The sequence below is a fragment of the Triticum urartu genome, chromosome 5A (assembly GCF_056163025.1).
Source record: "Triticum urartu cultivar PI428250 chromosome 5A, HENAU_Tu73, whole genome shotgun sequence".
NCBI lineage: Eukaryota > Viridiplantae > Streptophyta > Magnoliopsida > Poales > Poaceae > Triticum > Triticum urartu.
In genome coordinates this window covers 422,021,747-422,039,996 of record NC_141877.1, presented here as the reverse complement: position 1 = coordinate 422,039,996, position 18,250 = coordinate 422,021,747, and the positions used below count along the sequence as shown (strand labels likewise).

At 47.5% G+C, this 18,250-nt stretch overlaps 1 protein-coding gene across 1 annotated transcript; it reads right to left on the bottom strand.

Annotated features, from left to right (window-relative positions):
- Window positions 1-11,628: 11,628 nt before the first annotated feature.
- Window positions 11,629-12,920, bottom strand: LOC147971705 (beta-1,3-galactosyltransferase pvg3-like). The gene has a single exon (XM_087522834.1). It carries the CDS (start codon window positions 12,850-12,852, stop codon window positions 11,794-11,796), a length of 1,059 nt encoding a protein of 352 aa, XP_087378960.1. The 5' UTR covers window positions 12,853-12,920; the 3' UTR covers window positions 11,629-11,793.
- Window positions 12,921-18,250: the final 5,330 nt, after the last annotated feature.

Sequence of the window (18,250 nt, the reverse complement as noted above, 5' to 3'; positions counted from 1 at the left end):
CTTAAATTTCGGATCAATATTAAGAGTGTGCTCAGCGAGTTCTCTCGGGACACCCGGCATGTCAGAAGGTTTCCATGCAAAGATGTGATACATCTCCGTCGTATTTATAATTTTTGATTGTTCCATGCCAATATTATTGAACTTTCATATACTTTTGGCAACTTTTTATACTATTTTTGGGACTAACATATTGATCCAGTGCCCAGTGCCAGTTCCTGTCTGTTGCATGTTTTTGGTTTCGCAGAATATCCATATCAAATGGAGTCCAAACGAGATAAAAATGGACGAAGCTTATTTTTGGAAAATATGGAAAATTCGGAAGGAAAATCAATGCGAACCAGTACCCGAGGTGGTCACGAGGCAGGCCCCCCCCCTTAGGGCGCGCCCCTACCCTCGTGAGCCCACCGTAAGGCGGTTGACGCTCTTCTTTTGCCGCAAGAAAGCTAATATTAAAAAAAATCACGGCGAAGGTTTCAGGACAATCAGAGTTACGGATCTCCATATATACACGAAACGGTGAAACAGAGCCAGGGAGAACGTAGAACCAGAGAGAAATAGAGAGATAGATCCAATCTCGGAGGGGCTCTCGCCCCTCCCACTCCATGGGAGCCAAGGACCAGAGGGGAAACCCTCCTCCCATCTAGGGAGGAGGTCAAGGAAGAAGAAGAAGAAGGGGGGGGCCTCTCCCCCTTGCTTTCGGTGGCGCCGGAGTGCCGCCAGGGGCCATCATCATCACCGTCATCTTCACCAACAACTTCGCCGCCATCATCACCAACTCTTCCCCCTCTATGCAGCGGTGTAACCTCTCTCTTACCCGCTGTAATCTCTACTTAAACATGGTGCTCAACGCTATATATTATTTCCCAATGATGTATGGCTATCTTATGATGTTTGAGTAGATCTGTTTTGTCCTAATGGCTATTTGATGATCGTGATTGGTTTGAGTTGTATGTTTTATTATTGGTGCTGTCCTATGGTGCTCTCCGTGTCGCGCAAGCGTGAGGGATTCCCGCTGTAGGGTTTGCAATATGCTTATGATTTGCTTATGGTGGGTGGCGTGAGTGACAGAAGCACATACCCGAGTAAGTAGGTTGTTTGCGTATGAGATAAAGGGGACTTGATACTTTAATGCTATGGTTGGGTTTTACCTTAATGAATCTTTAGTAGTTGCGGATGCTTGCTAGAGTTCCAATCATAAGTGCATATGATCCAAGTAGAGAAAGTATGTTAGCTTATGCCTCTCCCTCAAATAAAATTGCAATAATGATTACCGGTCTAGATATCGATTGCCTAGGGACAAATAACCTTCTTGTTGACAAAGGCTCTTTACTAAAACTAATTTAGTTGTGTCTTTATCTAAACAGCCCCTAGCTTTTATTTACGTGCTCTTTACTTTCTTGCAAGCTTACCCAAAAACACCTACAAAGTACTTCTAGTTTCATACTTGTTTCCGGTAAAGCGAACGTCAAGCGTGCGTAGAGTTGTATCGGTGGTCGATAGAACTTGAGGGAATATTTGTTCTAACTTTAGCTCCTCGTTGGGTTCGACACTCTTACTTATCGAAAGAGGCTACAATTGATCCCCTATACTTGTGGGTTATCAAGACCTTTTTCTGGCGCCGTTGCCGGGGAGCAATAGCGTGGGGTGAATATTCTCGTGTGTGCTTGTTTGCTTTATCACTAAGTAATTTTTATTTGTTGTTTTTAGTTGTTTCCTATCTTTAGTTATGGGTAGGAAACGCAAAATACCAAAAAAATTAGTTGTACCTACTGAACCAATGGTTGAAGAACCACTCAAAATCTATCACACTGCTGAAGCTTATTACTTGGATCATCTTTGATCCCTATGTGCTCGTGCTGAAACCTCAACTAGCCTAGTTGAGGGAAAATCTTTAGATGAGCATGCTTGTTATGTGCGACACCGAATATCTCAAAAAGGGAAACTTTTACAGCATCAAATTAATACTATGCAATGCTATGCTTGGAATTTGTGCTATTATTATGATTTTACTTGTTGTTCTGAAAACCCTAAGAAACACCTTCCCTACCAATGTGAGTTTATTGATAATGGAATCTTATCTTCATATGCTAAGGGTGTTTATAATTACTATGATGTTCAACAAATTGAAGAATTTGTTGCTTTTAAGGGTGCTTTTGAAATTGCTTCTTTGATTGAAAAGTATGATGCTACTCTTTACAAATCTGAAAATTTTGCTATACTTGAATATTGTTATGAGAATTATGCTTCTAATACCTATGTTAAACAATATATTGAGAAATACTCCGCTGTCCAAGAAGAGACTAATATTTTGCAGGAGTCTATGGTAGAAGAAATTGATGAAATTGTGAGCTCATTGGATGAAAAAGATGAGGAGGAGAGCGAAGAACAAAAGGAGGAAGAGCGGATTGATCACCCATGCGCACCTTCTAATGAGAGTAATTCTTCAACTCATACATTGTTTAATTCCCCTTCGTGCTTACCGAAGGATGATTGCTATGATGACTGTTATGATCCCCTTGATTCTCTTGAAATATCCCTTTTTGATGATACTTGCTATGCTTGTGGCCAAGATGCCAATATGAATGATGCTTATGGAGATGAACTTGCTATAGTTCCTTATGTTAAACATGAAGTTGTTGCTATTGCACCCACACATGATAGTCCTATTATCTTTTTGAATTCTCCCGACTACACTATACCGAAGAAGTTTGCCCTTATTAAGGATTATATTGATGGGTTGCCTTTTACCGTTACACATGATGATTTTGATAGATATAATATGCATGTGCTTGCTGCTCCTACTTGCAATTATTATGAGAGAGGAACTATATCTCCATCTCTCTATGCTTCCCACGTGATAAAATTGCAAGAAACTGTTTATACTATGCATTGGCCTTTACTTTGTGTGCATGAATTGTTCTTTTATGACATGCCGATGCATAGGAAGAGAGTTAGACTTTGTTGTTGCATGATATATGTTACTTTGTGCTCACTACTAAATTACAAATCATTGTTAATTAAAATTGGTTTTGATATACCTTGGGATCCGGGTGGATCCATTACTTGAGCACTATATGCCTAGCTTAATCGCTTTAAAGAAAGCGCTGCCAGGGAGACAACCCGAAAGTTTTAGAGAGTCATTTATTTCTGTTGAGTGCTTTCATATAGTTTAAAAACAACAAAAATAAAGAGGGAAACCCAAAACTTTTTCAAACAGAAAAGCGAAAGTGAGAGAGACAAGCATTGTTGAAGTGGGAGCTAGCCTTGAACTTTGTTCATGCTCACGGCAACTTTGTGAATCTTGATTACAGAAACTTTTCAACAAAAATAATTATCCCCTTGTACAATTCCATTGTATTATAAAAATAATGTGCCAAGGTTTGCCTTTAGGATATTTACATTTGCTTGATGGTTTGTACGGTGCAGGACAGAAACTTTGGCTGTAGTGCGAGATTTTACATTTTTAGCTGGAACGTCAAATGGTTCTGATTCTTTTTGCACTGTCTTCCTATACAAATTGTTTATTTTTCCTAATTTTGGTAGAATTTTTCAAGTATCAGAAGTATGGTGAATGTTCAGATTGCTACAGACTGTTCTGTTTTAGACAGATTCTGTTTTTGATGCATAGTTTGCTTGTTTTGATGAAACTATCAATTTATATCAGTGGATTAAGCCATGGAAAAGTTATATTACAGTAGACACAATTAAAAAACAAAATATGAATTGGTTTGCAACAGTACTTAGAGTAGTGATTTGCTTTATTATACTAACAGATCTTACCGAGTTTTCTGTTGAAGTTTTGTGTGGATGAAGTGTTCGATGATCGAGAAGGTTTCGATGTGAGAAGAAGGGAGAGAGGCAAGAGCTCAAGATTGGGGATTCCCTAGGAACCCCAAGTAAATATTCAAGGAGACTCAAACGTCTAAGCTTGGGGATGCTGGGGAGGCATCCCCTCTTTCTTCAACAAGTATCGATATGTTTTCGGATTCGTTTCGTTCATGCGGTATGTGCAAGTCTTGGAGCGTCTTTTGCATTTAGGTTTTTATTTTTTTATGCACCATGCTGGTATGAGATGGTCCTTGGTTGATTTATAAATTCTCTTTACACTTCACTTATATCTTTTGAGTATGGCTTTATAGAATGCTTCATGTGCTTCACTTATATCATTTGAAGTTTGGATTGCCTATTTCTCTTCACTTAGACAACCGCCATTTCTAGAATGCTCTTTTGCTTAACTTATATTTGTTAGAGCATGGGCATATCTTTTGTATAAATAATTAAACTCTCTTGCTTCACTTATATCTATTTAGAGAGATGACAGGAACTGGTCATTCACATGGTTAGTCAAAAAAATCCTATATAAAACTTGTAGATCACTGAATATGATATGTTTGATTCCTTGCAATAGTTTTGCGATATAAAGGTGGTGATATTAGAGTCATGCTAGTCGAGTAATTGTGAAAAATACTTGTGTTGAGGTTTGCAAGTCCCGTAGCATGCACGTATGGTGAACCGTTATGTAACGAAGTCGGAGCATGAGGTGTTTATTGATTGTCTTCCTTATGAGTGGCGGTCGGGGACGAGCGATGGTCTTTTCCTACCAATCTATTCCCCTAGGAGCATGCGCGTAGTACTTTGTTTCGATGACTAATAGATATTTGCAATAAATATGTGAGTTCTTTATGAATAATGTTGAGTCCATGGATTATACACACTCTCACCCTTCCATCATTGCTAGCCTATTCGGTACCGTGCATTGCCCTTTCTCACCTCGAGAGTTGGTGCAAACTTCACCGGTGCATCCAAACCCCGTGATACGATACGCTCTATCACACATAAACCTCCTTATATCTTCCTCAAAACAGCCACCATACCTACCTATTATGGCATTTCCATAGCCATTCCGAGATATATTGCCATGCAACTTCCATCATCATCATATTCATGACTTGAGCATTTATCATCATATTGCTTTGCATGATCGTAAGATAGCTAGCATGATGTTTTCATGGCTTGTCCATTTTTTATGTCATTGCTACGCTAGATCATTGCACATCTCGGTACACCGCCGGAGGCATTCATATAGAGTCATATCCTTGTTCTAGATATCGAGTTCTAATATTGAGTTGTAAGTAAATAAAAGTGTGATGATCATCATTATTAGAGCATTTCCCAAAAAAGAGAGAGAGGCCAAAGAAGCCTAAATAAAAGGGGGGGGGGGCAAAGAAGCCTGCAAAAAAGGGGGGGCAATGTTACTATCCTTTTACCACACTTGTGCTTCAAAGCAGCACCATGTTCTTCATATAGAGAGTCTCTTGAGTTATCACTTTCATATATAGTGGGAATTTTCATTATAGAACTTGGCTTGTATATTCCAACGATGGGCTTCCTCAAATGCCCTAGGTCTTCATGAGCAAGCAAGTTGGATGCACACCCACTTAGTTTCAGTTTGAGCTTTCATATACTTATAGCTCTAGTGCATCCGTTGCATGGCAATCCCTACTCACTCACATTGATATCTATTGATGGGCATCTCCATAGCCCGTTGATACGCCTAGTTGATGTGAGGCCATCTTCTCCTTTTTGTCTTCTCCACCATCATATTCTATTCCACCTATAGTGCTATGTCCATGGCTCACGCTCATGTATTGCGTGAAAGTTGAAAAGGTTTGAGAACGTCAAAAGTATGAAACAATTGTTTGGCTTGTCATCGGGGTTGTGCATGATGTAAATATTTTGTGTGGTGAAGATGGAGCATAGCCAGACTATATGATTTTGTAGGGATGAGCTTTCTTTGGCTATGTTATTTCAATAAGACATAATTTCTTGGTTGGTATGCTTGAAATATTATTATTTTTATGTCAAATGATAGACTATTGCTTTGGATCACTTGTGTCTTAATATTCATGCCATGATTAGACATATGATCAAGATTATGCTAGGTAGCATTCCACATCAAAAATTATCTTTTTTATCATTTACCTACTCGACGACGAGCAGGAATTAAGCTTGGGGATGCTGATACGTCTCCGTTGTATCTATAATTTTTGATTGTTCCATGCCAATATTATTGAACTTTCATATACTTTTGGCAACTTTTTATACTATTTTTGGGACTAACATATTGATCCAGTGCCCAATGCCAGTTCCTGTCTGTTGCATGTTTTTGGTTTCGCAGAATATCCATATCAAACGGAGTCCAAATGGGATAAAAACGGACGAAGCTTATTTTTGGAAAATATGGAAAACTCAGAAGGAAAATCAACGCGAACTAGTGCCCGAGGTGGTCACGAGGAAGGGGGGCGCCCCCCCTTAGGGCGCGCCCCTACCCTCGTGAGCCCACCGTAAGGTGGTTGACGTTCTTCTTTTGCTGCAAGAAAGCTAATATTCAGAAAAAAAAATCACGGCGAAGGTTTCAGGCCAATCGGAGTTACGGATCTCCATATATACACGAAACGGTGAAACAAAGCCAGGGAGAACATAGAACCAGAGAGAAACAGAGAGATAGATCCAATCTCGGAGGGGCTCTCGCCCCTCCCACGCCATGGGAGCCAAGGACCAGAGGGGAAACCCTCCTCCCATCTAGGGAGGAGGTCAAGGAAGAAGAAGAAGAAGGGGGCCCTCTCCCCCTTGCTTCCGGTGGCGCCGGAGTGCCGCCGGGGGCCATCAGCATCACCGTCATCTTCACCACCATCATCACCAACTCTTCCTCCCTCTATGCAGCGGTGTAACCTCTCTCTTACCCGCTGTAATCTCTACTTAAACATGGTGCTCAACGCTATATATTATTTCCCAATGATGTATGGCTATCTTATGATGTTTGAGTAGATCTGTTTTGTCCTAATGGCTATTTGATGATCGTGATTGGTTTGAGTTGTATGTTTTATTATTGGTGCTGTCCTATGGTGCTCTCTGTGTCGCGCAAGCGTGAGGGATTCCCGTTGTAGGGTTTGCAATATGCTTATGATTTGCTTATGGTGGGTGGCGTGAGTGACAGAAGCACAGACCCGAGTAAGTAGGTTGTTTGTGTACGGGATAAAGGGGACTTGATACTTTAATGCTATGGTTGGGTTTTACCTTAATGAATCTTTAGTAGTTGTGGATGCTTGCTAGAGTTCCAATCATAAGTGCATATGATCCAAGTAGAGAAAGTATGTTAGCTTATGCATCTCCCTCAAATAAAATTGCAATAATGTTTAGCGGTCTAGTTATTGATTGCCTAGGGACAAATAACCTTCTTGTTGACAAAGGCTCTTTACTAAAACTAATTTAGTTGTGTCTTTATCTAAACAGCCCTTAACTTTTATTTACGTGCTCTTTACTTTCTTGCAAACTTACCAAAAAACACTTACAAAGTACTTCTAGTTTCATACCTGTTTCCGGTAAAGCGAACGCCAAGCGTGCGTAGAGTTGTATCGGTGGTCGATAGAACTTAAGGGAATATTTGTTCTACCTTTAGCTCCTCGTTGGGTTCGACACTCTTACTTATCGAAAGAGGCTATAATTGATCCCCTATACTTGTGGGTTATCAAGATGTCCCGGTTCTCAAGGATGAACTCGATGAGCGTGCTTCCCTATTTTAGATTCAAGTTGGCACTGATGATGAACTGTTTGGATGAGTCGCTAGGCACAAAATCAACCATCTTGGTGTCATCAGCCGACTTGAATTTCAGCACCGGTTCATGCTCCGTAGTTGGCTTCTTCAAAGACGTCATGTCTGCCGGGTCAACATTATCTTTATAAAACTTCAACTCCTCTGTCGCACAAACCAACTCAGCATAAGCAGCATCCCCTTCTTCACATTTCAGGGCTATTTTTCGGCTTCCATGCACTGTGATGGTGCCTTTATAACCCGGCATCTTGAGCTGCAGATATACATAACACGGTCGGGCCATGAACTTGGCATAAGCCGGCCGTCCAAATAGAGCATGATATGGGCTTTTGATCTTAACCACCTCAAAAGTTAACTTTTCAGCCCTGGAATCATATTCATCCCCAAAGGCTACTTCCAGTTCAATCTTACCAACTGGGTATGCCGACTTACCAGGCACAACACCATGAAAAACAGTGTTGGATTGTCTAAGACTCTTATCAGTCAAGCCCATCCGACGAAACGTCTCATAATAGAGGATGTTGATGCTACTGCCTCCATCCATGAGCACCTTAGTGAATTTATATCCACCAACATGAGGTGCCACCACCAGGGCCAAGTGACCCGGATTATCAACCCGGGGAGGGTGATATTCCCTTCTCCACACAATAGGTTGTTATGACCACCTCAGATAACGTGGAATCGCCGGCTCAATGGCGTTGACGACCCTCTTATGAAGTTTTTGGTCCCTCTTGCATAAACTAGTGGTGAATACATGGTATTGCCCACTATTCAACTGTTTTGGGTCGCTCTGATACCCGGACTGTTGCTGCTATTGCTGTTGATTACCTTGGCCGGGTTGCTGATTATAACCCCCTGGTTTCCCGGATGGCCCTGACCGTGAAAACCGCCTCCGCCTGAACCGGTGCCCGGGCCATGAAAGCCGCCTCCACCTGAACCACCGCCAGGTCCGTGGTTACCATCGAACATGTTGGAATTTTAAAATGCCTTCATGACCGTACAGTCTTTTCATAGATGGGTAGCTGGCTTCTCCCGGGTGCCATGTCGTGGACAAGTCTCATTCAGTAGTTGCTTGAGGGTGGGACCTGACCCACCTAACCGAGGGGGTTCCCTACCCTTGCGCCGTTGATTGTTGCCCTGTGCACTGGTGTTAGCCACGAACTCGTCAGCCTTACGTTTATTACCTCCTTCATTTTCCGGGTTATGCTGGTGACCCTTGCCGTTGCCGCTCTTCTTTCCCTTCCCTGTTTTTTCTTCATCAGACATGGGATCCTTGGTACTGTCAGAATCAACATATTTGACCAGGGCCGCCATCAACTGGCCCATGTCATTAGAGTCATGCTTGAGCCGCCCCAGCTTCTATTTCAGAGGTTCAAAACGGCAATTTTTATCCAACATTAAGACCGCTGAGTCGGCATCCATTTTATCAGATGAATGTATTATCTCCTTGACCCGGCGCACCCAATGGGTCGTGGACTCACCTTCCTCTTGCTTACAATTAGTCAGGTCCATGATTGACATGGGTTGTTTACATGTGTCCTTGAAGTTCTGAATGAACCGGGCCTTCAACTCCGCCCATGAGCCGATGGAATTGGGTGGCAACCCTTTCAACCAAGTGCGAGCCATTCCGTCCAACATCATAGTGAAATACTTAGTCATTCCTGCATTGCTGACCCCCAGCAACTCCATTGCCATCTCATAACTTTCAATCCATGCCCTGGGCTGCAAGTTGGCCGTGTAATTAGGCACCTTACGAGGCCCCTTGAAGTCTTTTGGCAAGCGCTCGTTACGTATAGCCGGCACCAGGCAAGGGACACCTCCTATTCTTGTGTCTACTCCTGCCTCAACGGAGGTTGCCGGATAAGCCAGAAAAGCCTGATGAGCCGCCTACTCAGCTGCCAGTTGAACCGCCCGTTCAGCCTCTTGTCGGATTCTCTCTTGATCCGCCAAGTTAAGGGCTCCACCTTGCGCCGACTCATGCCTGTGCGGTTGGTTACGGCACTGAGCGTTGCTCGACATTTCGGCTGAGTCCATATGCCTGCTATGGCTCGGGCTCCGGCTTGGGCGAGGGGTTGAATGGATTCTGTCTCAACTGTAAGAGTACGCATCCTGCTGTGCCAGAGCCGTCTATAGAAGTTCTCGCACCCTTCGTGTTTCGATTGCTGTCGGAGAGTCGCCTTCCATCGGGAAAGCCGCCAATCGAGCCGACGCAACAATGAGATTCTCCAAAGGATTAGAAAAGTGACCCGGTGGTATTGGTGTGTAATGAAGCGGAGCGGTATTCATACGAGGAGGTTCCATGGCCCGTGGTTGAACCGGCGCCCCGGGTGTCGTGGTCTGATTTGCCTTCGGCGGGTTACTTGGACCGGCCCCGGGTGTGTGGAAAAGGTTCCTAGGATCGTACGTCAGAGGCAGACGTGACTGAGTTTTCTGGTGCCTTCTCCTCATGACCTCATTTGATGCGTTCAGATCCACCGAGAGCCGGAAAGTCTCCGCTTGAAGCTGTTGAGCACGAGCATCCAAAGCCGCCCGCTTCGCGGCCATCCTGACCTTTTCTGCTGCTAAATTTTCCTTGGCCTGTGCCATCTCTTCGTGTAACCGTGCCACCTCCGCGTCATGCTAAGCCTTATCCGCCGGGTCCACCACAACAGTCAATAGAGTCGTCAACTTATTCATGAGGTCCATCAATATCTGAGTCGGGGGGCGCGCGGGGTCTCCTGACCCGGCTGATGCCGACCCGGTGGTTGTTGCTGCTGTTGCCGTGGAGTTCTGCCCGGGTTGAGTGCCAGCCATGAAGACTCCGGTTCAATTCGGCGGCTCAAAGGGGTCCGGAATACTACTGCCATCGGAACAACCCCCAAGCATGCCATCTTGCAGTTGGTACAAAGAATCTGTCTCGCCTGTTGATGATGTAGCGTCGGAACAGATAGCCGTCTCACCGCCATCCACTAATCCTTCAGAGTATTCACCTCCATGGATGCAACCCACGAAGGCATGCCTCACGGCAGGTTGAGCCCGGCCGGATCTCGCGCGCTGAGCCGTCTCGACGAGGTTGGTGTAGACGTCCGGCTCAGGGCATGACTCGCCGATCCGACCGATGAAGACATGGATTCCGCCGAAGGGGACCCGGTACCCGTACTCAATTGAGCCGGCCTCGGGGCCCCAGCCTTCGTCGTCGATGTAGAGCTTGCCGCGACGACTCTTGGTCATCCGGCCCACAGCGTATCCATTGAGCCCTTCGAAATTGACCTTCAAGAACTCAAATCCACCGTGCGCTGGCCCCACGATGGGCGCTAACTGTCGTGGAATTGTCACGGCAGATGTCCTAGCAAAAGGATTTAGTCGTAAGGCCATCGCAACTAGGAAGCTTAAAGGGGTTAATCGGGACAAATGACACGAGAGGTTTATACTAATTCGGCCCCTTACGATGAAGGTAAAAGCTTACGTTTAGTTGTGTTGGAATTGATGGGGTTTCGATGACCAGGGAGCGAATACGCTTTGCCTGGCTTTGAGTTGTCGTTTCTTGCCCTAAGCCGCCGCCGGGTCGTCCCCTTATATATACGGGTTGACGCCTGGCGGCCTACAAAGTCCCGGTCGGCTCATAAAACGTGTCCGGCTCGGTGACTTCCTTTACATGCCTTTCTTTACAAGTCTTTTCCTACATATGGCGGTTCACAATATTGAGCCTTAAGCCGCCTCTGGGCTTAGGCCTTCTTCAAGTGTTAATAAATCATCACCTTGAATATTTACTGGGCTTCTTCTTTTAACCCGCTATTGGGGTTGACCCGGCCCCTTCTGGGCGGGTCATATCTAGTAGCTATATCCCCAACAAATGGTAAATTATGTTGTCACAGGGCTGGCAATTTTCTTTACCAAGCATGGTGAATCCTTGTCATGTTCAGTTTTTCTGCCGAAAATGTTGCCATAGAAAATTGCCATCCTCAGGGCAACGTAATTTGTTATAAAAATATTCGATTTACCATGTTTAAATATCTGACATCATATTTTTAGCATTTCTGAAATTTAATTGGTCGGAATTTGATAGCTACAGCGCACGCCGTAGCATGGCCCTTTTTAGAAATAATGAAGGAAAAAAAATCAACTTTACAGGCCGTTGACTCGTGCAACCAAAATGAAATTCAAAATGCTACGTACACAAGATCAGCCTCTCGATCGTTCCATCAAACGACGCGATAGAACTTGGAGGGCTGGAGCCCGGCGGTGAAGTTGAAGTACTTGAGCGTGGTGGACCACCTGAAGTTGTTCTTGAGCCGGTGCACGGCGATGGTGTCCGGCACGAGCTCGTGCGCGCAGGGGGCGCCTCGCTGCGGGAAGTCGTACATGGCCGGCTTCACGTCCACCCGGTTCTTGGCCTTCCCGGCCCCGCTGAACCAGGAGTAGAGCGTCCTGTCCTCCGGCCCGGCCGTGTGGTTCCTGATCCGGTCCGCCGCCGCCACGATCCACTCCACGAGGTCCCACGAGATGATGTACCCCATGCCGGACATGTACTCGTTCCACCCGCGCACGTAGTCGCACGGCACCATGCAGCCGTAGTAGAGGTCTTCCCTGGGCGCGCGGCCCAGCGACTCCGCCAGCTGCGGCAGCCGGAAGAAGGTGTCGTCGTCGGCCTTCATCACGAAGTCGTAGGCCTCGGCGCCGAAGAGCGCCGGCACGCTGGAGAAGTAGGAGTGCGTCTTGCCGTTGTCCATGTTCTCCGGGCAGTCCAGCTCCACCACGTCGCCGTACCGCATCGCCTCCAGCGCCACCAGCAGGCGCTGCTCCTCCGACTCGATCCGGCAGAAGAAGAAGCGGACGTCGACGCGCGCCGTCAGGTTCGGCTGCTGGAGCGCGTACACCGTGCGGAGCAGGTGCCGCCGCTCGTACCGGCTCGGCAGGGTCAGCACGCCCATGAGCAGCCGGAAGTCCGGGGCCGCCTGCGCGACGACGTGGCGCGCCGCGACGCTGGCGCCGTCGGGGCAGCCGGCGCCGGCGAGCGACGACTGAAGGGCGAACTCGTTGGGGTACACGACCATGAGCACGGCGGCGAGGAGCGCGAGCGGGAGCAGGAGGAGCGTCGCCGTCGAGACGGATGGCGTCGGGGTGGGGAGCTTCCTGTGCTGCGATTTCATTGCGAACGGTGTGCGCCACTCTGCGATTTCTGAGCAGGGCTTGCGCGGTGCAAATCCAGTTGATATGCAGAGAAGTAGAGTACGACGCAGCGAGAGGTGCAGCGGAAGCATTCTTCCCCGTGAACGGCGACGGTGTACGCCTCCTGTCTTTGCGTGAAGTGTGGAGGTATGACCTTGGGATTTGCTTCGTGATGGCTCAAAGTCGACCTTGGCTCGCGCCTGGAAATGGTGGCTTCCTTGAAATGACGGGCACTCCATGTTCTGACGCCTTTAATTTAGGCTATATTATTACAAGACATAGATTAGCTGTAACTCGGCTTAGTGTAGTAGGCAACTAGGATTAAACTTACACTAGGTTTACCCGACAATGATACCCTGGTTTCCTGTCAAAAGTGTGATTGTTTATCTACTCTAAGGCTGATTGAAAGGGGCACAGATCAAGAGCAAAATCTCCAAGTGATAAGCACGTAACAACCTTTTGTTTGCGGAGAAAAAACCCGTATTTACCACGAATGTTCATAGTACCAAGCACCCTAAGCATAATAAAAACGAAACTGCCTCACATACGATATGATTTGTACAAGAGACAGGCCCGTTTCCCGAGGTCCCCCCTCCCTTTTTGTAGCCGGTCTGATTTTGTCGATGACAGATGGGGAGTCTTCATGCACGTGCCACTAAGGACCAACGCCCGCAATCGTCTCGGTTGAACCCTTAAATCGATCCGAAGCACTTGACACCAGATCTCGTTGTCGTGTATGCACATGGTAAATTCTAACCTCACTGTCCCAAAGAAACAACAAAAATCTATGCCAGAGCTCCATCTTGATGAACGAACTCAAGAAAGGTTGGAGTCATCGGAATATGAATTCAACAATGAGGCGTCATCATCTGTCCAAGCGCCACCGTTGCGAAGAGTAAGAAAAACCTAATATAAATTATTAGCTGAGACGAGGCATGGGATTCCCCTCCCCGCAACTTGTCACGGGAGTAGCAGGCTGGGGAGAGGTGAATTCATGGGCTAGCTAAGAGCATCTCCAGCCGTTGAGCCCCCCAGGAGGCATTTTTTCGCCTCCTGGGGGGCGGCCGGCGTGAATTTTAGCCTGGGGGCGGGATTTTTTCCACTCGTCGCGCCCCCAGGAGGCGAGAAGCGGGGCCGACGAGGACGAGCGAGGTGCTGGTGATCATCAGCGGACGAGGGAGGAGAAGGACCGGGCTCCTCGCCGGCGTGCACCTCCCCTACCTGGCCGTCACGCGCCCGCGCCCCTGGCCGCCACGCCCCTTGGCTTCCCTTGTCCGCGCCCAGGCCTCGCCGGCCACGTGTTCGCGCCCAGGCCGCGCGCGCTGGGGGTGCACCTGCTCCTCCTCCTCTCCTGCTTGCGGGGCGACGAAGAAGGCGAGCCAGTAGGCGAGGAGGCCGAGCCGGTGCAGCTCGTCGTCCTCGCAGATGTGGAGCGCCTGGATCTTCTCCTTCTCGACGATGAGGCGGGCGCGGATGTCCTGCTCGGTCGGGGTGAGGGGCCGGCTCAGCGGGGCGCCGGAGGGGGCCAGGCCGGCGAGGAGCAGCGCGTGCTCGAGGGAGAAGGTGGCGGGGCCGGCGAGGAGGCGGAAGGCGGAAGGCGTGGGAGCGGCGAACAGGGCGTGGCGGCCGTGGCTGTGGAGGCCGCGACAGCGACGCCTGCGGCGCGGAGGACGGGCACGGAAGGTGGTGGCCTCCTCGGCCGCCGCCTCGGCGTCGGGCACGAGCAGGTCTCCGGCGTCGACGAGGACCAGCGACGAGGCGTGCCAGTCGGCGGGGACGGGAGTGGGGTTCGGTGCCCGCGTGTGTGGAGGGAAAGAGAGAGAGGAGCTAGCACGTGGGTGGTCTAGCGCCAGGGAGCACGTGGGGACGGGAGAGAGGAGAGAGCCGCTGGCAGGTGGGCTAGCGCCCACAAAAAGGCGAAATTAAGCTCCCGAGGAGCCCCCGGTGCGTTGGGTGTCCTATGGGGTTGCCGGCGGGAATTTTTGCTTCTACCGGCGAAAAACGACGAGTCGGGGGTCCGAATGGGGCGATTTTTGACCACCGACGCCTAAAAAGTGGCTTGGGAAGGCTTTTTGGGGCACTAGTGGAGATGCTGTAAGCTTGAAGGGGCGAGTTCTTCACCCCAACTGCCGTTGAGAGGAAGGGAAAGACAGAGAAAGTTTTTTTTCCAACTCAGGTTAACTTGTTCCCAAATTATTGGGAAAGTGGTGCCTTGTGACACATAAATGCTTCAGGTTTCAGCCATCGTATCTCCGGAAATTGGCCGGCGGCTAGCCCAAGAAAGTGCTAGATTCGGCTGAAACTTTGCGTGGTTTGACACTATCTAATTTTTTTGGCAAACGTTGTGAAGAACTGAGAATCAAAAGTTTGGACGGAGGGCTGTTGGAGCTGCTATATGACGCTAATTGCGGCGCTTAAGCAGTCATCGCCCACTAACCGAATCAACTTGTAACACCCACGATGCGGTTATATCTCCCACGTGTCGGAGCACGACTTAGAGCCATAACCGCATAGTAGGCATGTCGTAAAAGGGGTAATCTTTACACATCCCATGTACTGAATAAGAAAGGGATAAAGAGTTGGCTTACAATCGTCACTTCACACAATACATAAATATAACATTACATCATCCAGATACATACAAGGTCCGACTACGAAACCAAAATGAAAGAAGACCACCCATAATGCTAGATCCCCGATCGTCCCAACTGGGCTCCACTACTGATCAATTGGAAATGGAACAACATAACGAACACGATCTTCATCGGGCTCCCCTGAGCTCGGTTGCGTCACCTGCACGGTTATCATTGGCACCTGCAACTGTTTGAAGTAATCTGTGAGTCACGGGGACTCAGCAATCTCACACCCTCGCGATCAAGAGTATTTAAGCTTATGGGTAGGGAAAAGGTATGTGAGGTAGAGCTGCAACAAGCAATAGCATATACGGTGGCTAACATACGCAAATGAGAGCGAGAAGAGGAGCAAAGCACGGTTGTGAACTAGAAGTGATCAAGAAGTGATCCTGAAACTACTTACGTTCAAGCATAACACAAGACCGTGTTCACTTCCCGGACTCCACCGGAAAGAGATCATCATGGCTACACACGCGTTTGATGCATTTTAATTAAGTTAAGTGTCAAGTTCTCTACAACCGGACATTAACAAATTCCCATCCGCCCATAACCGCGGGCACGACTTTCGAAAGTTCAAAACCCTGCAAGGGTGTCCCAACTTAGCCCATCACAAACTCTCACGGTCAAATGAAGGATATTCCTTCTCCCAGGATGACCCGATAAGACTCGGAATCCCGGTTACAAGACATTTCGACAATGGTAAAACAAAACCAGCAAAGCCGCCCGATGCGCCGACATCCTGATAGGAGCTGCACATATCTCGTTCTCAGCGCAACATCGGATGAGCGCTCCGTACAACTAAAACCAGCCCTCGAGTTTCTCCGAGGTGGCGCTGCAAAGGACTCTAGTTCGGACCAACACTTAGAGAAGCACTGGCCCCGGGGGGGGGGGGGTTAAAATAAAGATGATCCTTGAGTCTGTAGAACCAAAGGGAAGGTGATAGGTTGTTAGTGCAAATGGTAAAATCAAGGTTGGGCCTTGCTGGAGGAGTTTTATTCAAGGCGAACTGTCAAGGGGTTCCCATTATAACCCAACCGCGTAAGGAACGCAAAATCAAGGAACATAACACCGGTATGACGGAAACTAGTGCAGCAAGAGTGGAACAAAACACCAGGCATAAGGCTGAGCCTTCCACCCTTTACCAAGTATATAGATGCATTAATTAAATAAGAGATATTGTGATATCCCAACAATAATCATGTTCCAACAAGGAACAAACTCCAAACTTCACCTGCAACTAACAATGCTATAAGAAGGGCTGAGCAAAGCGGTAACATAGCCAAACAACGGTTTGCTAGGATAAGGTGGGTTAGAGGTTTGACATGGCAATATGGGAGCATGATATAACAAGTGGTAGGTATCGCGGCATAGGCATAGCAATAGAGCGAGCAACTAGCAAGAAAAGATAGAAGTGATTTCGAGGGTATGGTCATCTTGCCTGAGATCCCGCAAGGAAGAAGAACGAGTCCATGAAAAAGACAGACGGACGAGGTCGAACGAATACTCACAAATGCACGTTATCGGAACTAACCCAAAAAAGTAACACCAGAAAGAAGCAAACAACATAGTAAACAACCATCACATAAACATGGCATGATGCACAACCAAGTATGATGCATGTCCGGTTTAATTATGCATGACATGGTAAAGTGCACAAGCAATCCTACGAATTAAGTGGATCTCGATATGCAACTCCGTTGCATATTGACGGAACATCACATCGGTTATTTAGTTCACTCTCGGTTAGGTACTCAACAATATTAAATGTTGTTTAAACATGGCAAGAGGTGAAACATGAGTAAAATACACAGTTAGGAATTTTAAATGAGGCCGGAAATATCAAACAACAATTTCGGTAAAACCTCATGTGCATTTAGTAATTTAAGCAAACAACACTTTTAACCATTTTAAATGTTGTTATCATGATGCGAATGGCATATGCAAGGTTTATGCAATTTTTGAAAAGGTTGACATGAACATGCTATGAAGTACTTGTCATCATGGCGGAAAGAAAGGGTGCCACGGTGACGAATCCGAAAATGATGCCACGGCACCATATCGGTTCCGGTAGCTCACGGGGATACCGGTGCAAAAGGAAAAGTGACGGGAGCGTGTCATGCAAGGATGGTGGGGTGCTCCCGGATACCGGTTCCCCACGGCTTAGCGGCAAAAGAGGAGGACCGAGCAAGTGACAACTCGGACACGGTGCAGACAACGGGTGCATCTCATACAACATATGCAAACATTCTCGGACGGTCGTCTCGGGAAACGTGCGTTATCGGAGGGGTTCAAGTTCAAAGCGGTGTAGGGGAAGTAGACGTTCTCGGGACGTTCGGTAGTGGAAGTAGGGGTACATGACGACGGTAGAGGTACTCGTGATCTTGGCGGCGGTAGTCGTTCGCGTTCTTAGTTGCCAATTTTCCGTATATGTTCGGGATCACGGCGAGGGACTTGACGTCCACGGAGGCTTCGAGGGTCGATGGTAGTTGTTCTTGTATCATCGTGGAAGTAGTCGTAGTCGGTGATAGTGGTACTTGGCGTTTCGTTCGGTACTCATTCGAGCATCCAAGGTCTTCGGCGCTGCGGTAGTCGTACACACATTCGGAGAGAAGCTCGGCGTATCCATGTACTTGGCGTTCCGGTGTGGTAGTCGTTCTCGGGACCGAGGTCCTCGTGCACTTGACGATTTTGGAAGAGGAACTTGGCACCCACGGTTATTGTGACCACCGTCTTGACGTTAATAGCGCCAGGTAGCTGCGGCACTCGTGCTGTGAAGAGGTCAGGAAGCAATGGTGGCGACAACGGCCGGAGGCTGGACCGTGCAGCGGCGACGAGAGACTCCGGGACGACATGGAGG

Bases quoted from the DNA above. Each gene is read 5' to 3' on its own strand.
- LOC147971705 (XM_087522834.1), bottom strand. From the start codon at position 12,852: ATGCTTCCGCTGCACCTCTCGCTGCGTCGTACTCTACTTCTCTGCATA.